This window comes from Sitodiplosis mosellana, unplaced genomic scaffold (assembly GCF_009176505.1).
Source record: "Sitodiplosis mosellana isolate CC-2019 unplaced genomic scaffold, AAFC_SMos_1.0 Smas_scaffold_3, whole genome shotgun sequence".
NCBI lineage: Eukaryota > Metazoa > Arthropoda > Insecta > Diptera > Cecidomyiidae > Sitodiplosis > Sitodiplosis mosellana.
In genome coordinates, this window is record NW_022595246.1 from 1,467,033 (window position 1) to 1,492,755 (window position 25,723).

General features: G+C 37.9%; 1 protein-coding gene and 1 long non-coding RNA gene across 4 annotated transcripts in view; one reads left to right on the forward strand and one right to left on the reverse strand.

Annotated features, from left to right (window-relative positions):
* The window catches only part of LOC129565826 (uncharacterized), a 115,307-nt gene that overhangs the window by 27,839 nt on the left and 61,745 nt on the right, over window positions 1-25,723 (forward strand). For 2 of the 3 annotated variants that reach the window (XM_055441066.1, XM_055441065.1), the window contains exons 3-5: window positions 9,333-9,840; window positions 17,832-17,976; window positions 23,157-24,595. In XM_055441066.1, the coding sequence (XP_055297041.1) occupies window positions 9,445-9,840; window positions 17,832-17,976; window positions 23,157-24,595 (1,980 nt within the window). In that variant the 5' untranslated portion in view covers window positions 9,333-9,444. The remainder of the gene's footprint in view (window positions 1-9,332; window positions 9,841-17,831; window positions 17,977-23,156; window positions 24,596-25,723) is intronic. The other variant, XM_055441067.1, reaches the window with a different exon arrangement.
* On the reverse strand, window positions 11,405-15,081 carry LOC129565845 (uncharacterized). Its single transcript, XR_008687664.1, has 2 exons — window positions 13,000-15,081; window positions 11,405-12,237 (listed from the first exon to the last, which is right to left on the reverse strand). It is a non-coding gene; the product is annotated as an uncharacterized LOC129565845 (long non-coding RNA).

Sequence of the window (25,723 nt, forward strand, 5' to 3'; positions counted from 1 at the left end):
GTTACGTATCAAAATTATAAATCCAATTAAAAAGTATTACTCATGGCGAATAAAAAAAAAAATGAAAGAAACAACAACGACAACCGACCCAAAGCTGTTTTGCCCAAAAATGAAACACACCAAAGTTGATAAAATCCATAAATCCATTGCACGCTGTCCATCTCAATCGCTCAAGTTGAAAGTCCATAAATTATAGTGGTAACGATATATAATTACAATTAAAACTGTACACACGCGGTTGAAGTGGACCATGAACAACAACAACAACCGAAACAAAAAAGTTTAAGTTTATTTATCATGTGTAGAGCTGCCCAATTTGAAATGAAATTTTTAACGCTTCATCTCATTTTGACACTTGATGTTGTTGTTTTGGCCTTTTGAGTGGTTCATGTATACGTATGATCTGCATCTTTTTTGATGCTTATCATAAACATGAAACGCGAAAGAATGTTGCGAAGATAAATGAAATGTTATGATTCCATTGCGTCAGCTGACAACCATCTGAGTAATGGTTTTGAATGTTCCGAAATAAAGAAACAAAATTGGAGAAAACTGAGTGGAAATCTTTTTCTCGCATCGAGCAATTTCGCCGCTTCAAAAGCAAATGCACGAATTTTTTTCACATCTTGTCTTTTCGAATTAAAAAGCGATTTTTTTTATTTTTCTCTCCAAGTGGCATCGGCTCTTCTGTTCCTTCTCCGCGCGCAATTAAATGTGTCTTATTCAAACGGAGCAGAAGAAAAAGAGAGAGAGAGCCGAAACGGTGTTTGAAAACCTTTTAGCAAAATGCTGGGAATTTGAAATTCTGCCAAACGAGAACATTTTGAACTTTTCAACTTACTTTCATTGCTCGTGAACTTTTTTTCAGCTCACTCTCGTTCGTTAGTTTGTTGATTTGTGCGTTAGTTAGTTTAGTTACATTTGTTGCAACGATGAAGAAGGATCGAGAGGACGTGACTATAATTGGGCTTAATAAATATTTTCACGCACCTGAACTACTCGAAGTGAAGCAATTTCCGAGAAAAAAAACAGACAAACCTGAAAAACGATCTCTCAATTGAGGCACTCAACAGAATTTACTTTGTTGTAACTAATTCCATTTCAATTGCAATTTTTAACTCATTTCTCGCGCTGCTCTCAGCATGGAGCGGCACTTGTATGCGAGAATAGGTTTCTTTTTGTTGGCTCTTTGGTCACGCTTGTTTTACCTCGTACGTCAATTACGCAAAAAGAAGAGAGAAAAAAACGCGTTACCCTATTATAATACAAATTGCATTTATGGCCACATGTATGTTTGCCGAGTTTACGATTATGAGGTAAACTTTGTTGTTGAACCGATCGGTTTGAGATGAACGTTTCGCAGTTGGTTCGGCGGGCTTTTTTTCGTTACTTGCTGTTTTCCCTTCGAATTGAATTTTTCAATTTATTGCTTCAACACTTTGTTTAGTTGCGTTCTTATGCAATAGACAGCGATTTTTGTTGTGTGTTTTTTTTTTGGCAAAGAACTGCGCATTTCGAGGAAAAACCCATTAGTAAACAATAATAAAAACAGCAAGTTTTTCGTGCTCATTCCGACCACCGTGAAGCGGTGGGTTGCGTTGAATTTCTCGCCTTTTTCGAAATCGAATTTTTCGCCATCGTATCTCCAATCCAATGCCAATCAGATAATCGTCTTAAATTCATCTTTTCAAACATTTATCATTTTTCAATGGACAAACCGTTGCTCCACATTTCTCCGCGTCTTATGCTCTTATCTTGTACATGAAATCGTTGTGTCTTTTCCTTAGCAATTGTCAGAGCTATTTTGGGTTTTTGTTTTCGACATGAATCGAATTTGGTGTGTTGTGGCACAACAAAACGAACACACTAAACCACAAACAATACACCATTTCAATGCAATCCGATCATAAAGTATTTTGTTATGGTTTGTATGGAATATTGTTTTATTCGAAAATGAAGTGTCAAAATAAGATTGTGGCTTTAAATCACTTAGCCGAAACAGAAAAATCACTACATCACACTGGTTCAGTGCAAAAATGAATCCAATGTTATTTCACAAGATTTTATAATAATTTTTTTCTCTGTCGAACAAGAGAGAAAAAGTCTCATAATTCAATGCGATGCCATAAAAGAAACGACAAAAACATGAATAAAAATAGCAGATATGGTGTGCGATCGGATTGTGAAATATGGAGATTTATTATGAAATGTATGCTTCTTCCAAGTGATTTTTCCTTCATTGGTGCACAAACAGTGCCAAACACACAGATTCGATTCGATTGGCTTTAAAGAGAAAAAAAAATCCGATTTGTAGATAGTAGTAAGTGCATTAGGAAATAGCATCAAGACTTCAAAGAAATCCACCAGACTGTGTAGCGCATCGACTAGATTCCAAATCGATAGACTGAATGATTGATTTCGGCCAATGAAATTAAAATCAAATTCTCCACACCCGACGCCAAATGCTGTTTCGTTCGCAAAAGTAAAATCGTAACCAACACACAGTTGGTTTCCATTCCATTTGATTTTGGTCCATTTGCCCCGTACTGAAATGGAAAATGAGTAGAAATGGTTTTCTATAAAACCAATTTCATCAATGGAATTGAAAACAAAGCGAATCTCCAACGAATTGCAATTTTAAAATCAGTTTGCTTTTCGTTCGTTCGTTCGTTTCTTCGGTTTGCCGATGCAACGCCGAAAGTGGAAAAGATTCAGTTTGGAAAGTGGCAATGAATACAGTCGATTTTCTCACGCCGCTGAAAGCAACAGAACAGATATTGAGTCGATGGATGCATGGAGTTTAATAAATAAAGACAAACGAGAATGTTTAGCATAAATTATATCATTTGTATGCAAAAATGCATAAGTGCAAGAAATGGCATTCGCTCAATATTACACACTTGCAGTGAGAGTGAGTGAGACAGTGGTAGAGAGAGAGAGACAGAGAGAGAGAGAGCAAGAAGAGCTCGCGCAAAAGAGTCTGAATGGCGCTGTTGTGCTGTTGTTCCACACAATGGCATCGAGAAAATTCCGCACTATATTTCCAATGATACAAGTGGAGAGTGTAACGACACAACGAACGAGCAGAGTAGAAAAAAAATGAACTATGCTAAACCAAACTCAATTGATGCACACACAAACACATTTTCAGCACATCGTGAGTACATTTTGTGGAATAAAAAAAAAACACTTTTTATGCTTTACGAATCTATGAATATGAAACAGCTGGAATTGGATCATGGTGTACATAGAAAACGGCCATAAATTATGAATAGTGAAAACTGCTAAACGAAACTATGTCGTGCATATTCCAAAAATAATAAATATTTCTTTGTTGTTGTTGATGCTGCGTTTTGTTGCACACACGTTTTGCTGCTTTCATTGCCATTCGAGAGAGAGAGAGAGAGAGCGATAGTCAAGCACCGCGAATCTCAATACACCGAGTGGTTTAGCACCGTATTTGATAGTCGCATGTAATCTATTCTGAAAGTGTTTACGCGTAACCGGTGAAAAACGACAGCACTTTGTATGTTGATGTTGTTTTTTCTCGTGTGAGATGAGTCGCACGACGCCAGCCGTCTGAATGAGCGCGATTGGGATGGAAACTAAACAGTAAACACAACATAAATTGCAAAGTGTGTTTTACAAAAGGCTGTCGTTCTCTATGCCATGGCAAAATGTAAAGCCGCAAGAACCATTAACTGCATCAACTATTGCCACCGTGCTACACCAACACCTCAGATTCAATGCAAATTGCTAATTTCTTCTTTTACATTTAAATGGCGTGTATGGATGTGGATGTGCAATTTTACCCAACGACATCATGAACTAATAATGTGACATGGCTGCCATCCAACACTCGGCTAAATACTAAAACAATTTTACAAATGAGATGTTGCACTCCACAAAGTGGATCAGATGCGAGCGAGTAACTATATGAGCGGTAGAGAATGAGATATACGGTGGCGATAGGCAGATATTTTCTGAACGTATTATTCCAAATGTGCTGCTCTGCTTGTTGGCTTTGAGTTGTCAGTCAGTTTGTTGCCGCCGCGACACCATTACCGCCATCATCATCATCATCATCATCACCATTTTCATTATAATCAATTAGCTGCAGCATTTAAACGTTCCCCCCCCACGAATATACATACATAGATACGTATAAATGTGTGTGAGTGCGTTCTTCCATCGTTCGGGTGCGTATTGCAATTAAATGGTGTGCTGTGCATGTGTGACGATGGATGAAAACCGCATAAAACAGTTCATGGCTCATATATGGCCACCGCTAAACTGGCTCTCCGAGTAATTTTTCAGATTAAATTATAATTAATTTTTCATTTTAGGTAATATGTTTATGTGTGTCATTGCGGTTATTTCTGTGTTTTTTTTTTACATCGTCATCATATCATTTTATATTTATATGTGCACTCCATATTCCACGTAAACGCGATACGGACGTGAAACCATTCACCGGCTGCACACATAAAATGCACCTTTTCATTACTTAAGCGGCTAAATGAATATTGTTTTTAATTGCAAAATCTATTGGCGATTTGTGTTGAATGCGTGCGCACGCCAAATCACCATCATAAAAAAAAACAGCGTTATGGTCTCGAGGTTTGTATGACAGAACACGCTCCCAATACTTCACCCGCTGTCGTTGTCATCATCGTGGCCGGTGGTTTGATGTAACAGGAATATCTTTTTCTTCGGACAGAATATTATTATCATTCCAATATCCCACTTTAGCTGAATATGGAATGGGCAATGAAAAAAAAATGCCGAGATAAATCGAACCAACTGGATTTTATATAACTGCTCAATATGGTCTGTTATGATGGCCATAGCATTAATTGAATGGTTTATGGAGGCCTATGCACAATTTGAAGTCAATTAACCTATTCAAATTCTTTTTTCATTGATTCAAATGAAATTCCCCTTTATCGTTGAACCAAATGTCAAATCATTTTTGAGCGATGAAATAAGCCAAATGTGTCTGTGTTTTTTTTTTTCTGTCTGTCATCTCATCTTCAGTCTATTAAGAGTTTGATTTATGAAAGAATTCGTAATTCAATCAAATGAATTCCTGACCTTTGGTACACTTGATCATTTTGAATTTCTACCAAAGTTCTCAATTAGCTGGGGAATTTGATTTAAGCTGACGATCGTACTGCAAATCGGCACATTGAAACAGCTGTTCGAGATATACACCGTATGTGATGCAACCTCATATTGATCTGACAATGTGATCTGGCAAAGAGTTTGCCATCAATTTTCGACATAATTTAAAGTCCCAAAGACATTGAATTGCTCAACTTGTATGCACGTTATTGATATTCCACTTTAAAACTCATCGTCACAGTACCATGGAAATGTTGTTATATTTGACTTTGACACGGTCTTATGATGCTGCTGCTGCTGCCGCCACAGCAACAACTATCCCACGTGTATTATTACTTAATGAGAAACTCTAAGCGAAGAAAAAACGGCTCATACAAGTCAAATGCACGAGCAAAATGAGCAACGTGAATACACAGAAAAAGGAAAAGAGAAAACGAAATGGATATGGAGCAAGCGAGAGAGAGAGAGAGGGAGTATTCTCAGTGTGCACATTTAATTGAAACCGGTTCCATCGTATCGATACATTCGCTTTAAAGATTGGACACGACGTATCTAGTATGCAAAAGTGTGCATCGAGATGCATCGTCCATGCATACATTTATGTAAATGAAGAACTTGGTGCGCTGCAAAGTTATATACACATATATTTATATCGATAGCATGGAATATTCAATAGATGATAAAAACTTTGTAAGCAGGTAATTATTGTTGCGCGGCACATAGAGCGAAAAAAAAGTCGTGTTGCATTGCCAACGACCACCAATATTAAAAAAGATCTATGGCATTAAAATGGACGAATGAACAAGCAAGCGCCCCAATCGAACAACGAACAATTTTTTTTCTCTTCACGGAATAAATTGCAGTTTTGAATGTTAATCGAATGCAAACTATTTTTTCCCTTCTTCTTCTTCTTCTTCTTCTTCTTCTTCTTCTTGCAACAGCTTCAAACTGAATCCACTTTAGTTTTCTTTTTCGTCTCCCGTTTGCTCTCCCTCTCGCTAAATAAGTAATTGATGTGAAATGTTAAACGAGTTTAATGTGAAAACTATCAATGGAGAAGGTGTTTCCCTGCTGACAGTTTACTGCCAACGCTGGAGCAAAAATTGTTGCATCGAACGACGATTGAAAGATGTTTTAACGTTTTTCACGTTTTTGTTTCTCTCTTCGTATTTTGCATTTGTTTACCATTCGTAAAACAGTAAATTCCACCTCGTGAATTGTTAAATTGTTGTCCAGAATCCCATCTATTTCTCTGATGATTAACTTGACAGATTAAATTGTCTAGCGAAATGAAGAAAACAAAAAGAACAACAAAAAATGTTCAACGAAATCCATAAAATCCAGAACTCAAATGATTGACCTCGTTTCAAAAGGGTTATCGCATTTATCATCGGTCGCGTGAATTTCTTTCGTTTCAGCTGCGACGCAAAAAAAACGTGCAGCATTTCTTTTTCTGTGTTTCTTTTTTTTCTGCTGTTTTGGTATTCGTCGCAAACATTATTTTAAATGTCAAATGTTAATTAAAAACAATTTCGCTGGTAATCAAGACTCTGTGGAGTCTACCGTTATAAACAATTTAAGCGAGTGACGTATGCACATACGAAAATTAGCCACACTTCTTTCATTTGGTTCATTGGGCGTTCCAGCGATACATGTCATTATACACAGTGGCAGCAATGGCCAGCCACCGTTAGCTTACTTCAATTTCGATTTTCATCTTTTAATTAAAATTCTCTGCCGGCTTTAGGCCATAGACTTGAGCACATTTTTTCTCTCTCTTCCTCTCTTTTTGTTGCTCATTGCTAATTATTCCGAAATGAATAAAGGTCGATTGGTTGCAAATTTGTCGTTTCGACCGTCGATTGAACGTAATTTAATTGACCAAAATGACATTGGCGGCAACGTTGAACATAATTCGAAAAAAAAAACCTGCAGCGACTACCAGAAAATGTCGAATTATGAATAATGGGAAATTGAATGTTGACATGCAAAAAAAACTCTCTCATTCCAGCCATTGTTGACGTTGCTTGTCTCATCTGGACACACGTTTTTTAATTGAGAATTCAGGTTTTTACAGCGAAAACACAAAAGCGGCATTCGAAAAGCATCAAAATGACAGTTGCTGTACATGTTATTGAAGAAAGTGTCGATTTTTTTTTTGCTTCAATTAAAGTGCCATTAAAAAATACGAGAACAACTAAAGTAAATGCCGACATAGTTATTTTAATGGAATTTACCACGGCGCATGCAAAAGTTGTTTTTTTCGTTCATTCGGAATATTTTTTGCTCTTTCTCTCTCTCGTCAAGTTTCACTTGGAATTATTTCCCTTTCGATTTCGTTGTTCCGATGAAGATTGAAGACGGGTAAAGTTTCAATTTTGCATTGAATTTTCGAATGAAAGAGAGAGAGAGGACAAAATGAACCGAATGACCAGGTGCATTGATCAAAATCATTCCGATTTTCTATTTAAATTGATTGAAAAGTTTTTGCATTCGAACTTATACTTTCGAAAAGTAACTTATTGTTGATTGCAAATCCGTACACCGAACACCATTCACAGTTGCGTTCACATTGAAATAATCTATTCGGTTTGCGAGAATTGCACCAACGTAAAAAACGTAACCATTTACTCTGAGAAAAAAAAAACGCACACATCACAATGTAATTGCCCGAAGCCATTGGATGGAACGGCTCATAATAATTCCGAAGAAAAATTCATCAGAAAATTAAATTTCATCTATTTTCATTGTATTTTTGCATTTTTTGCGGACGAACCAAAATTACATTTCAATCTCCTTCGTTCATGCAATGAATTCAAATTCGATTATTTGGCGTTCAATTGAAAGTTCTATTCACACGACATTCATTTGCCAATAGGAAACCAAATGAAAAAAAAATTGTGATTCACGTGCGTGGTTCAAGGCATTTGTCGAGGTTGTCATTCAGAATGAACAAAATCGTACATTTGTTAAAATAAAATGGTCGTTTTTTTTCGATGCCAATTGACAAACCGATGTCGAAATGCAATGAACTCGAGCTGTGATATTCTTCGACAGGCGTCGTGTTCGGTTTCACTTTTCAATTTTCAATCCCATTCGATTCCAATTTCCCAAAAATGATTTGGGTGCGAAAGAATGCTGTCGATTCTTTTACCTCGACATGCTGTGTCTGAAGCATTCTCATTTCTAGCGGTGCGAGACATTTAAGCATGCTTGAAATAGGTTTTTTTTCTAGTTTCGAGAGAGTGGCATGTTCATGTAAATGTCATTTGAATGCAAAGTGCCATATAAATGTCTGCGCTGTAACATTTCTAACCCAGCGTTCGCAGCCACTACATCATACAAGATGAGGCGAAGAACCTGGTAGAATTGTTTCAATTAAATATTTTTTAACAACGCATCGGTTCCCCATGGATTTGGTATGTCGAAATATGTAACTAACATCATTTCAGCGGTCAAAATACATGTTTGAAAAGGTATATTTGCATCGTAAACATTATAAATGGCTTAACTTTCCCCATCAACACCCAGCCGGAGAGATAGAGAGCTAGCGAACGAAAAGCACGGGATATTAAAAACAATCAGAATCTATGATTGCTTGTATAACATGTTGAAGATTATGAAAACAATCTCATAGTGCACGGGATAAACTTTGTGATTGTTTATACAGGCGACACGGTATGTTTTGTTTACGGTGTAATGTTGTCGTTGAAGAGTGAGAGCGAGAGAGCGAGAGAGCGAGAGAGAGAGAGAGACTGAACGAGAAAGGGATTCGTGTTAAAGTTTGAAATAGCAGTCAATGACTGAACGCCTCCCCATATATATATGGGATGTGAAGCACCTTTTGCAGTGTAGTATCGGATTTCATATTTTTGAATAATGGGAAATTTGAGAGTTAAGCCGAGATAATAATTACAGTAATCTGCTTGCAATTCTAAATAAAGAAACTTGATAATAATGAGATGCTTCACTTGATGCTCTTCTATGTGCTCAGAATACGTACACATTCTGGCGAAGTGATCCCTGTTGTTTAAAATGTGGGTAGACTGATTTCCATATTGGGTCGATGACAAGAATGTTGTTGCTTTTCAGACGAAAATTTCGAAAATTTTGATTGTATATTTATAGCGAAATATTCCACTTGATTAACCATTGCTTTATATGACCTTATCTGTAAAATGCATTAATTCGAAACATTGTCTCTATAGGCATAGCCATGTTTGTCACACATGAACAACGGGACGACGATTCGTTTGAATGGATTGCACGTTTGTGCGAAGAATAATGTGTGTTAAGTAAAGCCGACAGCGATAGAGGAAAATGTCACAAATAAGAAAATCGGCATCATTTCGATCGAGAATACCAATACGAAGAGCCAAACCAGTGCCAAGACGATGCTATAGCCCTGAACCGTACAGAAATCTATCGACACCTGCAATGTATGACCAAAGCCACAACAACGACGAATACGACACAAAACCGATGTGCAATCATCATGGCAACGAGCAACGCATCAGCAAACAAAAGATGAAACGTCAACGCCACATTGCAACAACGCTCGCCCAACAAGCCCAGCACACAGCCAAACCAAGCAATGATGCATCAATAACATCGGTTAGTAATTTTCCGGTGACACCAATCCGACCGAAAACCATCTACTCATCTTCAAGCTATTCCAGCAGCGACGAGAGTCAAGAATCCGAAGCACCACCACAGGTACATACATCCATATTCTGTTTAGAAATGAGAATTGAGTTTGAATTTAAATATACATATTGGTATTGAGACGCTGGACGACTGTTAACTTGTGCACAGTGCACACATAAACCATCATGCAGTGCCTGGCGATTTGATGCTGGCAAAAACCGTATTCCCTTACATAGATTTATTGCTGTTTATTGTCCAAATGAAATGCGAAAAGGTAGAGATAAATTGAGAGAAAGAGAGAGAGAGAGAGAGAGAGAGAGATAGAGCGGGCGAGAGAATGGGAGAGAATCGTTGAAATAAGACCGGAATGTGGTGACCTTTGAGTATGTACACACCTGTGAAAATGCAATAAATCCATTGATATGTTTGTATGCATCGATTACTCTTTGATTCTTTTACCAATCCGACCACACTGAAGTCCGATTGCATTACAAGCATTCCTCGATCAGCTTACATATTCTCTTCGCTTTGATGTGGCGCACACACACTGGCTGACCTGTAGCGCATTCTCTCTCTCTTTCATCTCGACAGCCTCAACAAATATAAAGTCTCCCATTATTTTTGACCAGATTTCAGGCTCTCAGAGATAGTGTTTAATGTAATATTATTAGTCAGTAGAACGAATACTCCTTCCACATAAATTTGCAGTCAAATCGAACTGAATACGATGCTTCATATGACGATATCATACATGTGCAACCGCACTTTTGACTACCGTTTGCATTTCACACAAACCAACCTCATAAATAACTGAAAAAGCGAAAGCACTCCAATGAGCAGATCATTTTCACAATGCACTCCATTTCGATACACAGCTTTGTGGATCAATATCATGGGACTATGGGCATTTATTGGCCAAGTCTTTGTGATGCTCAGCATCATTCGTGCATATCGTGTTTTCAATCGTCTGCTTCACATAACCTTTTAATGATCCGGCATAAAACCATCGAGGAATTTCCAATAACCAATTGCTTATACTCCGTTGGAGTAACTCCACATTGTTAGCCATTGAATTGTCGAAGCGAATTGACCAGCTCATCGCTTTCACAAGTGTTTTAATCCATCCGAGAGCGACATTCGCTACATAACAATGGCCAAGTTCACATTACTATATTGGTATGCGCCAGAAATGATACTGTTTCGGAGTATTATCGAGGTAGACGATTCACTAACAATAATCGAATTATAATTTTGAGAAAATCCATGTTTATATTACCTCAAGTTATTTACTTGATTGCCCTTTTAAATTCTCTGTCCAAACATTTTGAATTGGAAGAAGAACATTTCGTAAATTTAGGACGAAGAACACTTTTAGGTAGTGAAATTAAATTTTCAAGTGTATTTTCATATCGGAGCTAAGAAAATACCTAGGAATAAAGTTATTCTGCAAAGAATACATGCTTCAGAAGCGTTCCTTCTTATAATCAATAGATTTTTTTTCCAAACATTTCTAGAAGTACTTAAACTATACATGAAGTTAATTACGAAGAAAATCCACCAAATTTTACCGGTATCGCCTGCGCGATAGAGTAATTATGTCCAACTGAACTCTCTTCAATTCCGAAAATGCGGATTTTTTTTTAGTAACTGTTAAGTTTATTTTCGAGTAGTGTGTTCAGTACATGTTTATAAGTAGCTTTATTCATAAGGCACCGACATTCAGACTACTTGAGATATTGTTGTTTAAAAGAGGCAATTTCCTTGATCCAGATAAACAGACACTTTCCAGATCATTTTAAAGAATGAAAAGCAAAGCGAACACGAGGAAAAGGAAATCTAAAAGAAAGAAAAGAGTTCGTCGCTCAGTCAGTCCATTTTGTAATTTAAGTACCTTCGAGCGAACGAGTAAGAGAGAGTAAGAGAGAGATTGTGTGCATTTAATTTGATAAAGTTTTGTGTTGAAGTGATGGGAAACCTCGTAAAACTATGTAAATAGGGGCTGAAAAGTGTTTGAACACTAGACTTACGGTATAGCGCTTAAATAAGCTTATTCATAACGACTTCATAAGAAGTTAAAGTGCATAAGCGATGCCATAATTTCATGAAATTTAGAACTCTCTCTCTCTCTCGTCGATGTGAAAGGCGATTGTGTATGTATGGAAGCCAAGCGAATAATCTTTTCCATCGCATAATTTCTTATTAGCCGAAACGCGCAAACCCAATTGTCTGCACAATCGACGAACACTCATTTCCATCCGGCCAAAAGGCAGCGACAGCGAGTGAATGCACGAGAAATTTGATATTTCCCACGGCATGAACGCACTTTGTGAAAGCACTTCATTCGTCTGAATGTGAACAACTTTACGGCTTTGCTGTATCGTCGTCGTCGTCATCGTCGTCGTCATCACCATCGTCTTCGTTGCTCCCTGTCCTGGTTGTTGGTTGACGGTTGAATATAGCTACCGGCTAAAAAATTAATAAACGCGTAAATCTTATTAAGCGATGAACGTACGTTTCGATGGCTTCGTTTGAGCTACTTAATGCAGTGTAAAATAATAAACCAGACGGGCTGTGACTGTGTGTTGTGTGTATGTGTTGTGTGTATGTGTTGTGTGTATGTGTTGTGTGTATGTGTTGTGTGTATGTGTTGTGTGTATGTGCCGACTGTGAAAAGTCCGCCACACAGAACGAAAAAAAAAAAATCTTTGCACCCTTGATATTGTGTGTTAACGCGAAGGCATGCTTAATAAATTAAGAGCCACGGCGTATCTTCGCGCCATCAATTTTTCTTTCCTCTTCTTCTTCATATGTAATACGATATTACCAATTTTTCGATACAACTTTAATGTAAGCACGTTTTGCACATTGAACAAACTTTCCGTTCGTTCCAACGAGTCTCTCGTCGGAGAGTGAGTGAATAAATTATAATTATCGTATTCGTATGTGCTGAGTGGAATCCCTTAATGAACAAATAAACACATGCGATGGGAAAATTTGGTGTGCATGCTCGACTTCTTCGTCAAATGCCTAATGCTTTTATGTGCACCATCGCATAAAAGCCATGGCTTAACATTTTATGCTATTCAAACAACACCAACCATCACATATACGCACAATCTTTTTTTCTTCTCCATTTTCTTCCACATGAAAGGAAAGCGTCTCGAATCGTTTCGGTTCTGAGAGTCTGGAAATTTGTGACTTTTGAATGTGCACCCAAAATTTACTTACCTATACTGAAAACACATTGACAAAACATCTGTGGTTTGTTGTCGCAAACACAAGCACACACACACACGTAAGTAAAGAGTACGGTGGTGTGACACTCATGCTGTTGATAAGTGTTTGTTTGAACTGTGGTAAGTTCATCAAGAAAACAACGCACAATTTCCCACTTTGGCTCTGTGCACCACTTGAGACGCTATGTCTCGCCGACACACAACACTTTCGGTGATAGTGACAGATGAACTTACGACATTGCTAAACAAGAAAACAACGGAGAGAATACACAACATCTCTGGCTATGATTGTCCAGATCAATTCCAGAGCATGTAATAGAGAAAGAGTATGTGTGTATGGCGTGGGTACTCTTTACCACATCCAAGGACAAATGAACCAATCAAAAACGTAAGCCAAATTGAACGAAATGCGTAGTTCACACAGCAACTCTGAATTTGACGTTGAAGTATTGTTTTGTGTTTATGGAGCTAATGGAGCCGTCTTACATGATCTTAACATATGTTTGTCTATGTAAAATGTGGCATCGATGTTTAGTAAACTAAAGTTTAGTATCGACAGAAGCAACTACAACAACAATCCCATTGGCCCAGTTCCCATTGACATTATCTCGCGTATATTGTTTGTAATTGAACGTTTCGCGCCTAAGCACAAATATGTATATATATTTGCTCGTTACGCGCCCACACTTCAGTAAGCACACACACAGAGAGTGGCAGAGAGAGATTCGGGCTTTATGATTTATTACGGTGGGTTTGCGAGAATTCGTCGCACTTGCATTTCAAATTTGTGGGCTTACACATCCCATTGATTCGTTTTATGTATACTACAATGGCATCGTGTGTTGTCATTTCTTCTTCTCTTTTCCATTCCTTTGCTCAATTGCACACAGTGAGAGTGAAATTGTCGCTGGTTGCGAGAGAAAGGCAAAGGAAAATTTATGGGATGCGGTTCAATGTGATGCAGTCGCATCAATATTGTAAGGCATTTGCCGTACAATTCGCTTTTAAAATGAACTACGACATTGTGCCATGCTCAAGTACATAAATAATATCACTTTGGTTGTTTTGTGTGTTATATGAGGTTTTACCACTCATTTTTTTACACTTCCAAACTTTGTCCATGGCATGAATTTAATATTTACGTTCGTTTTGTGTGTGCACTAGAGAGTGAAACAAGCACAAAAGGCGTATTTGCTATAGCGTCTTTTCGCTTCATCTTCTTTTGCCTTCTCTCTCTCTCCCTTTGTTATTTATTTATTTATATGTTCCAACTTAAAGCGCAATACATATCTCAACAATGTTCAAACTGTGAGTAACGCCTTTGCACTTCGTGTCTCCGTGCTTTGAGTGTACGATTCATAGTGACGTGATGCACCATATGCGCTAATGGTTTTCAATCACCTATCGTTTCGTTTCGTTCTCTCTCTCTCTCTCTCTCTTTTTTTTTCTCTCGTTCTTGTTCACATTGGTGGCCGATATGAATGACGATACGATATTTACTCAAATTTTGCCTCATTCCTATCGTTGTCGATGAACGTTTTATAAGCCAATTTCACAAAGATTTGTCGCTTTCGTTTTGTACTGACATGCTGCCGAATGGCATTTTAGTGTGTACAATTTGTTGTGTGTGTGTGTGATGATTTTGAAATGTATACAGCACCGAATCTCAGCTAACACCTGAAATGAAATAAGTGTCAGTTATGTATATATATAGCCATTATTGTGTATCAATTATGGGACACAAAAACCATGTTGATTCTATACTCAATGCGCCAAACCAAATGAGAATAATGCATTCTGTGAAAAGTGTATTGAAAATATATATATATTTGTCTTTGCTCAATGTCATTTCAATTTGCAGCTCATTCAATTGGGTTTTGGAGAATGGAAGGGAAAAAAAACGAAACTTCGACTGCCAATGAGTGCCAAAATTAATGTCGATTTCAAGCGAAACACAGCGACTACGAGCGAGCATACACCGTTTGGCAACCAATCTGTTGCCTCTAGAAAACTTATGCGAACGAGAAATATGGATCGATTGCAAAGGTAAAAATGTGAAAGAGCAAAGTGAGAAAATTGCTTCGAGAATGGTGATAGATCGTTGACGGTCGTCTTTTTTTGTATCCCACAAGAAACAGCGAAGATACTTGAACAAATTTGCTTCTCCTTCATCAATGTCATTGATAATTTCGGTATTTTAATATTTGCAATCAATAAAAGCGTCGAAATTTGACTTTGTTGGCATTGTTCGTATCGTTGAGTGCAATTTGGCGCGCAATATCAACAATTGGTGATTTATATTGTTTACAATATAGAGCACAGCAAAGCACTTGAATTGCGTTGGCTGGTTTTATCTACACACACAAAAGAAAAAAACACTTGAGTGAATGATTGAAAATGACACACAGACCTCGACTGTGTAAAATGGTCAAAAATAGAATGTCTCATAAAATTTCAACAGATTATGAATATTGAAGCCATCCCAAATCGAATAAACATGATTTAATACAATAACATAACACAAATTCATTTGAGTGCGCGCCACCACGTCGCATCAAAAACGGGGCCAAAGTGCAAATAGTACTTTATTAAATCAATCAATTCATCTTTATGCGAAATTGATCAATATTCAAGTGATTTCGTGTCATTTCATAATTCATATCGATTTGCTTGATTTGATTTCGGCTGGCTGTTACCATTTTCAGATATGTGTGCTCAAGTTTTCAGACCGTTGCTGGTCTGGCATTGATTTAATGCGATCTCAGCGCGCAAAGCCATCAATTCTAAATCACTTTGTCTGCGTTTGAAAAGTGAAAAAGTGCCTCCGGCCACTTGTACTCTCAAAGCAAACGCGGTATTACCATTCGCACATACGGACTCTCTCTCTCTTTCTGCCTCTCGAGGCACTAACCACAAACCGAAGCTTTGGCAAAATATCAGTCTTTTCACATCTAAATAGATATGTTTATCGGATACACCTAAATGCATTTGACGTTAGCGAAAGAGCCAGAGTGGCTGCCACCGACAAAGTGCGCGGAAACGGCATTGTTATTGTTTGCGCGCAACTTTCGGAAATCGCTTCAGTGTACAATATCGCTCCGACATAGCAATTCTTTTGTGGCGAACGTGAAACAAATGCTCAAGACTGTATCAATGCATCAAATCAAGGATATCATTGACTGATGTGTTTTTGGTGTGCAAAACCAACAGCATTCGTGATGGTTCGGTTAGCAAAAACGCAATCCATTCGAATGGTCGTAGACTGGAGCTTCATTGAGTTTGACGATAAGCGTGTGCATATACATACATACATACACACGCGCGCCCGTCAACCGAAACGTACGTACAACTGATCGAAATCTCTATGAAGTGTGACGGTTTTCGGCAACATGTACAGACATTATCACTTGACGTAAAGAATTATTTTCTATTCCATTTGAATGGGTTTTTTTTTGTACGAGAGCAAAGTATTCCCTATTGCCCGAAGGCGATACGTATCGTATTGTTTTCGCACAAAATTTATGGCTCAATGTTTTGCTGATAGAAAATTTGGATTCGTCTGGGGGGATTTTTGCAAATAGCTGATCAAACAAGTCGATTTCATGGTAACACACAAACCAGTTTACCACTATTTATATTAATTAAATTTCGGCATAAATATCATATTTCATCGCACGTTCATTCATTCAGATTGAGTTTATTTCAATTATCGAAACTTTTTGGCCATACAAAAACTATTTCCCATAATGTATATACCATTTATCCATACTTCAAGTTAATACACCCGAGAGAATAGATTCAACCATAATGAATACTCCGTCGAACAGTCGATGATAAGTTGTTCGGCACAACACAATTTTCTCCGAAGTGGCATTCTTTTCGAAGAAGAAAAGTTCCGTTCCACCCATCCGAAAATTGAATTAACACATTGAAAAGCATGCGTGAAATAGCTGCAAACAAAGTTTAAGCCTGTTTTTTTCTCTCTCTCTCTCCGTCGTTTATCCATGGAATGGAACTATTCCGGAATTGAATTTTCATAGTTACCCCCCTCGATAAACTTTGCACTGTTTGATTTTCAATAGAAGTGCAACGTTTGAATTGACATACAGCTTTGAAAATGTGCTATGAACATACAGTCACTCACAAAATTGTCTGTACACCTCACGATTTTCATACAAATTGGCGTTTTTCGTGTCTCAAAAAAATATGCTTCGCGAATTCGAACCTCGAAGATTTTTGGTATACTGTAGGTGGAAGGCCTGAAGACCAAAATAGTGAAATTTCAGGATAAAAAATCCAAAGGAATTAAAATGGGAGATGATTATGTATTCACAAAATTGTTTGTACACCCAATTTTACATAGACTCTAATGTAAAATTGGGTGTACATTGTACAAACAATTTTGTGAATACATAATCATCTCCCATTTTAATTCTTTTGGATTTTTTATCCTGAAATTTCACTATTTTGGTCTTCAGGCCTTCCACCTACAGTATACCAAAAATCTTCGAGGTTCGATTTCGCGAAGCATATTTTTTTGAGACACGAAAAACGCCAATTTGTATGAAAATCGTGAGGTGTACAGACAATTTTGTGAGTGACTGTATATAAGCCCGATATTCGTTGTGGAAATAGCACAACCTTCCTCAAAATAAGCAATATTCTCGTGTGTACGTGCATGCAATGCATCACACGCACATATACAAATTCCTTGCACACTGAACACACTGAACACTGAAAATTGAATCAATCTCCCAAAGTTTTCCCAATGCAAATTTACTTACATAATCTAATCTATTTTGGAATGTTTCTTCCCCATTGCAGTACCTACTGAAGCAGTCTGCATCGAGTGCAGCCATTGTCCGACCACCATTGAACGTATCTACCGATGCGATGAGTTTGGATGGGATTTTGGATTCGATTAGTTGCGGTAGCATTTCCAGTCCACCATCACCGGCCAATTATCTCAGTAAGTATTTTCAAAAAAAAAACGCTCAACAATGCGGTTAATTAAATGAAAATGCGGTTGTGTATGTGGAATTGGACTCGATCGACATTTAACTTCTTGAAATATTTTTCGCGATTCATACTGTTCATTCCGATACATCGAAGAGTTCATAAGATTTTTCAAAATGAATTATCCCGAACTGGGTGTATTAAGTGCAATTGGATTCATTTTCCAGCGCTGCGAATAAATCACTTTTGAATCAATTTTTAAAGAAGAAGAAGGAGGAGAAGGAAAAACCCGGAGAGATTCATTTTTTAGTGAAAAAGATCGACGAGCAATCTGTGTGCAGTGTGTGCACAAATCGTGAGAGAATTTGGCGTTCAACAGATTTGCCGTATCGATAACCTTCACTTTGGCACATATTTCGCGTAGCAACGTAGATTGTGTGACATAAAGCGTCGTTAAAACTTACGATCGCATATAAATCAAATGCGGATTTACTTTGCATTTGGATTGGAACGACAGAGACACATACACGTATGTGCCTTGTGCGATGGCTTGATAAATTTTAACAAAGCGCCATACGCCATTGTGCACCCGAATGCGAAGCAGCAAACGGAACACATACACACACAAAGGAAAAGAGAGACGAGCAGAGAGAAATTAAGTAGCGTCGACGGTCGCAAAATGGTAATTCAGTTGTGAGACGTGTTCTCTCAAATTGGTGCGTTCGTCGTATGAAATAGACAGAGCTAAAAATGTAGCAGTTGTGTAAGACCACGTTCAGCATCCTCTATCTACTACATCGTTCGGATTATGAATGGGCAACTGAACGATGAGGATAGAAGACAGAGAAAAACCGAACGAAACAGTGTCTTTTATTGGACGAAATGAGCGAGCGAGTGAGCGAACAAACGAGCAAACAAATGAAAAGAAAACAAAAAGGAATGAATTCCATTTCTTCATTGCAAAAACTGAAGAATATTCCAACTTATCGCGTCACACATTTCCGAAACGGAACACATGAAACCTAGTTTCAGAGCAACGACGGCAAAGTACCGAAGGAATTTAATTAAACACATAACGTAACGTTGATGAATATGACAGATTTCATACTTACCTCGTTTTCTTTTTGTCTTTGCTTTTGTTGGCGTAACCACCGTTGCCACTGCTGCCCCGGTATTGTTGGGACGGAGCTCGCGCACTCATGACAACGCAATGGAAAAAGTTTCCAGCGCTACCAGAAATTTGATGAATATATGGATCGCATCGCCCATTCTCGAAGTGCTGTTGCCATCATTTCTTTCTCTCTGCCTCTCTCTCTCTCCCTCCCATTCTCTTTTGTTTTCTGGTATAAATTGCATCCGATGTCAAAATAGATTAAGAGATCTTACTTCGTTAGTAATTTGCCGAAAAAGAATGCTTCACAAATTAAATTATGATATTGTGAATATGAAACACGACCTCCATTGTCTCGGCCACATTGCAACCAACTTTATATAGTTTGGAGAAATATTTCTCTCTCCCTGGGTTTTGTTCTTCTCCCATGCAACGGTAGTTTTTGTTATATGTTGGCTTATTACTCCGCTGGCTTGAACACGTGTGCTGGCTCGAACTTGAGAGTCGAGAGTGCTTTTTAAATATTATTTAATTTGAAGCTTTTCGACGCGAGAATTCTTAACTATGTGGCATTATGCATGTGCAAAGTTGCACACCGCAAGCAATGCTATCTCATCGCTCGTGCCCATCGCGTGTGATCTTACAACCTTACCGTGAAATATCAGCTTCGGAATAACCGGGGAATACAAAAACAAGATGCTCGACATCGCCATCCACATTTAACAAATTTATGTATTCAGTTTTTATGAGCGTGGATATACACCGTTTTTTTCTATCTCACTGGAATGCTTTCTCGCTGCTTGCCGCACCCGAGACCGACACCATACACTATGTGTGAGCACTGTATACTCACACTGTGTGAGTCACACACACAAAATTTATTGTTGTGTACCGATGAACAACGGAATACTGGTGATACGTTATTCCGTTTGGAATGTTTCTTTCATATATCATAGCGACTTCTTCTCTTTTTTTTCTACCATAAGGTCACAATGCAGCCTCTCAATAGGCTTGCAAGCCCATCTTCATATATTTTATTTAAATTCCCGAAATTGCCGAGACGTGGTCCAAATACAAAATTAAATCTTTTCATTTCTCTTTCACCTTCAACAAGCTCTCTCTCTCACACACACTCTGTGTGTGTCTACCTCTCCTACTGCATGTATGTGTCTGCTCGGTTAATCCCATTTTATACGATGGTTTGTGTTGCATAATCTGTTCCTTTTGCCTCACAAGCCATTCTTCTTCAATTTTTCGAGCAATTCTTTTCTTCGCACTCGAGAATAACACACACCGTCACCATCACCATCACCACCGTTGCCACCGTCTTCCCAGGTGAATCCATTTCACGAAGAAGAAAAAGGATGAGAAGAAAAAAACGACAAGCATTCAACATTCCTTGCAAATCCAGCACAAAGTACAGATGTAAGTGCAGTGAGTCAGATTCTTTTCCATGTTTCTGCACTTTTTTCTTTAGCTTATTGCTGACTCGGCACACTTACACCCAGATTACTCTTCAAATTACATTTCAACGAAATGTAATATATACCATGCACACAAATTTTAGGACAGACAATTCAATGTCTTGCATTTAGCGAATGACGATGGTGAAAAGGAAATTCTCATTGCTTTTTAAAAACTTGGTGCGTAGGCATTTTCCACACGGTTCTGATTTGTGTGACCATTTTCTGGAGAAAATGTTGTAAATTGATATCGTCATGCTGCTTTTGAGTGGCGAAATCATCACGAATATAGAAGTATGGCAGCCGCAGCCATCATCAGCGTTAGTCAAAAAGTGTTGAATGTGATGAAAATTTTTCATCACTTTTGATTACACGCAATGATATGTCTCTATATAAACTCAACACTGACAATAAAATACGCTGTAAAACCGTTCTCACCAACACAAAGCCACTGCAGCGTGGCTATATGGAAATGAAGGCAAACAACGAGAACGTACGAAAAGTCGAAATCCAAAGACAATTTATGGCAAGTTGATGTAATAATGATGGAAAGGGTCTTTTTTTACGAGCAACCACCATAATACTTCCGACTTCTATGGGCTTTCACGTTGTAATCATCCCTTTGTCTTTGTTGCTGTCTCTCTCTCTCTCCCACTCGTTTCATGTGCCCATTTTATTACTGAATTTCAAAATTTAAATGAATTTTAGCACAACATGCTCCCAACAACATTGGGCTTTTTCTCCAGAATACGCACTCAAAATGTAGGACTAAAAAGTAATTAAATAATAAAAGGGGCCCGCTATTGCTATTGCATCTAAACAATGATTGTTACGCTCTGTTTAAAGAGAATAGTAAAATAAAGCTAAAATGCTTTTATGTTCCCCAAGAGTGTTTTAATAAGGCAACTGCCCCAATTTGCTAGCCAAAAATATTTTTTAATAAAGTTTAAAATTTTATTCGCCAAATATAGAGGAAAAAAATGGCGAAACAAAATTGGAACAATTTGTGCTGAAGTAAGTTCAAAAAGCACCTTGGAATGTGCAACTTTGTTTCGTTTTGAATACCACTTTCAGTTTTACAGTAATGAGAATGGAAAATTCTAGTATTTTTTGTTTGTTTTCGCGCTCCGCATACAACAATTTTCATAAGTTCAGCTGGGCAAAGAATTGCGATTTGTATCTGGGTCGCTTCTGTATCTGCTTGCAATTATTCCAATTAAATTATGAATATGTTTACTTCCGTTTCCGAAACACTGAATGCATACAACATTTATGCAAAGAATGTCCCATTCTTTCTCTCTCTCTCACATACACACACCCGTTCATCTGTTTTTCTTCGTATTTTCAAACATTATTTTCTGTGTGTGGTGGGTTATGTTGTTAAAGCGACATTTTCGAAAAACCAGAACACAACTCATTTAAATAAACAAGCATGATTTTCGGGTCGGTAAACAATGTAAAATGTGTAGTTGGAAAAACAAAATTTGATAATTGTTTTTGTCTGCCATAAAAAATGACTTCTGGTTACTGGAAAAGCACCACCCGCATGAGCACACGCTGCTATTTTTCTGCTTGTTTTTTTTTTCTTCTTTTCGTTGTCTCCTGGAGTTCCGTAAATCGGAATGCAGTTCATGACATTTTATCGAGCGAAATGATTGGAGCTACAGTTTTCTCACAGTAAACAAGGAGATGGCAAAACAAGCCAACTCGTTTTCCATTCCGAATTTTATGCATATTTTCAACATTTCTGCACAAAAGTTTATTTTATTGACTCATTTTCATCGAGGAATTTTATTCTTTTCTTCGATTTTTTTCTTCTTCTACTTTTCAACGATGAAAATGAAACATAAATTTTTGTTTTACTGAGAATATTTTAACGAGTTTGAAAATAATAATGTGCGAATTTATTCCGAAACCGATTCAGTGGGGCATCAAAACTTGAGTTTCGACTCGGTATTGTCTCCATAGCAATGGAAGAGGTGCACCCAAAAGCTCAATGATATAAAATTTTATTTATAAATGTCATTAAAATGTTTGTCGGAGAATTTTGGGCGTCCTAGAGGATTTTTCAAACTGTTTCGATATTCCAGGAGGCTTTCGACTGAGTTCCGACTGTATGTTTGACGAAAAATGAACGAAGATTGATTTGACTTTCCGTTGGAAGGATATTATGCAAATTGAACGAAGTCTTCCGAGAAAAAAAAAAGCTCATCGAGTCTTTAGTTTGTGAAAGTCTATTAGCATCGACGCATTCCCATGAAAATTTACTTTCATGAGTTTTTGAATCCAGCAGAAAAAAATGCATGACCCGTTTAGTTTCAAACTTCGATAATTTTTCTCCCTTTGCCGGCGAAATGAGATTCTTATTGACATAATTGGATATTGATTCAGTTGAGGGAAAGTTTTCAGCGAAAAACGGATGCAAAGGAATTGAAACAAAGCAAGAATTCCTGAAGAATTACAACCAATTAGCTTCCGTCTATAGTGAAATGGAGAAAAAAAACCTTTTTTTCCTTTTAAATATTGTTTCGTTAACTTATGCTTTTTGTACTCACTTGAGGTAAAGTTTTCAAGAACAATTTTTTCATTTGGTTTTTCTTTCTTTTTGCGTTTGTTTAGGTCGTGGGGACTCATACTCGAGCTGCGACTCCCTAGATAAATACAATTATGCACTGGAGACGCTAAAACTAAGTGATAGCGGGAATTATTTCAAGGGAAATATGTTGCAGCCAAAATGTCGCCAACCATATGTGCACAATGACCGAAAAATGGACACGGAAAAGATAAATGACGATTTAATTACGCCAAAACTACCACCTCGACCTCCATTGCCGAAAATATCACAATCCTCGACAACGATTGACAAAGATTTGGCGAAGCAACAGCAGTTGAGCGATTGGTATTATATAAAAACTGGTCCAAAATCGCCGTTGCCAACGCCGCGTACCGACAAACGTAACGGTATCTATGGATCGACAACGGCAACGATGACGACGACAACGTCTTCGACGATGGTGGCGGTGACACCAACACCAGCCAACCGAACGACTACAAACATTTTAAATAATAATAGTAACACAGTCGAGGGAATTTATGGGAAAAATGGCAATTCCAGGGAATCGACCAAAAACCATTTGAATGTGTACAGTGAAAATATGATGAAACGTGTCGAGAACGGTAATTCACGTTTCGGTGACATTGACCATATTCAAATGGCAACGATAAAAACAATTGGCCACGATGACAATCATACGACGGAGAGTGTCTATCAGACAATAAACGTTCCATCATCTAGTGATGACTTGCAAAAAATACACACACCATTGAATCATCAATATTCCGGCAACGAACCATTATGTAAATTTAATTTGAGGAATAATAGTGAACAAGTCAATGGATGCCCGAAATGGCAGCAGCCGCAAGAGATTCAACAGCGCATACATATGATGGCACCGCCATCACCATCCGTCCCATCGAAAAAAGTGCACTCACATCAGCAGCATCATCAACAATCGCATCCGTTTTACTATGTTGAACCATCAAAAAAGCACTTGTCTTCGCCACGACAAGACAAACACACCAAGCAAAGTGTTGAATATCAGCAAAAATTGCCCGAACCGCAATGCGAACAAATTCAAGTTGCATCCAAATTACAAACTCATAATGAACGGTTGAGTTCAGCCGCAATAGCAGCAGCAGCAGCTGCTGCAGCCGGAGCAACACCAGCAACTGTGGCAACAATGACATCGAATTCCAATTCAAATGTACACAAAGTAAGTGGCGTTCATTCGTTGTCGCATCAGCAGACAGACCATTGTGGTAATGCGAATTCAAGTAGTTTTGAGCACGTAAATGTTACAAGTGGCTTTTCATCGTTATCCGCATCATCGGAAATGACCATTGACGATAAGCGTCAACGCTTCAACAACCAAAATTATGCAGACGAACAATGCTTCCGTTCGTCGACCAATGTTGTGGGCGACAGTCGACAATGTTTACAGCAAACTGTCTCCTCGTCACCTTTACTGCCAGCCACCGTTGGCGCCCATCCAGCCAAGGTAAGTAACAGTCAAAGTTTGTTGTTTTGTTATGAAAGAAACTTAGCCGATTGATGTGGTTGCTGTTATTGTTATTGTTGTCAACCAAAACTAACGCGCTGTAAAACTTACCGTCAAAATGAGAGGCAAGTCTTTTGTGTGTGCGTGTGTCTCTCTTGAATGGTTACCTATTCATTGCATCGACATGAGATTCAATTTCTTTAGCTGTGAAGTGTGATCATAGCAACCGCTTCGAATAATTTAAAACACATTAGTGGTACGTAGTTGCAGTGAGAAAGTTTGACGCAAGAAATCCAAACATTAATTTCATTAGATTGAGTTCAACTTGGCTTTAACTTTATAAAAATGACAATTTGTGATATTCGTTTTTGTTTTCGATGAAAAGTTAAATACTACTTTCGTTGGCTTTTATTATTCTTTTCAGGAAGGTAAAGAGCGAACGATTCAACAAATTTTAATGCAAGCAGATGCTTTCATGCATTCCCACAATTCAACTCTCAAAAGTTATGAACGGAGACAAAAAAAAAAAGATCTTTTTGACGAACAAACCAAATGACGAGGGATTTTTTCTTTATCCAACGCTTTTCTTTTCGTTCGAAGAAGAAAATATGATTTTACTTTCATCGACTATTTCTCTCTCATCGGGTGCACACAAAGTGCTTTTCGTAATTTTGCAATGACACAGACTTCCGTTCCAGAAAATATTCCATCGAAGAGTAAAATAAGGAAAAAAACAGATGAGCAAAAAAAAAACACACGAGTAAATGGCTCCCATCGCGCTTTTACAATAGCATTACAACATCCATCCCATTTTTATCTCATTGCATTTCTATCTCTCGCTCTCTTTCTCGTTCACTTCAACTTTTTTTTCGCATAAACGAAATGAATTTCTGCTACTGCATATCTCGAACCATTCAATGTTCTTTTTCACTCATTTTGACTTTTCCGTACACAACGTGTCAAGGGAAAGTATAGGAATTGGTCCCGAAAACTTTTTTTTCGCAAAATTAGCTTAGATCATCATAAAAACTCATGAAACGCGTAGAAAACCACTTTTTGAGACACTTTTCCGTTCGTGTGCCGTCGTCGTCGTCGTCGTCGTCGTCGTCGTCGTCGTCGTCGTCGTCG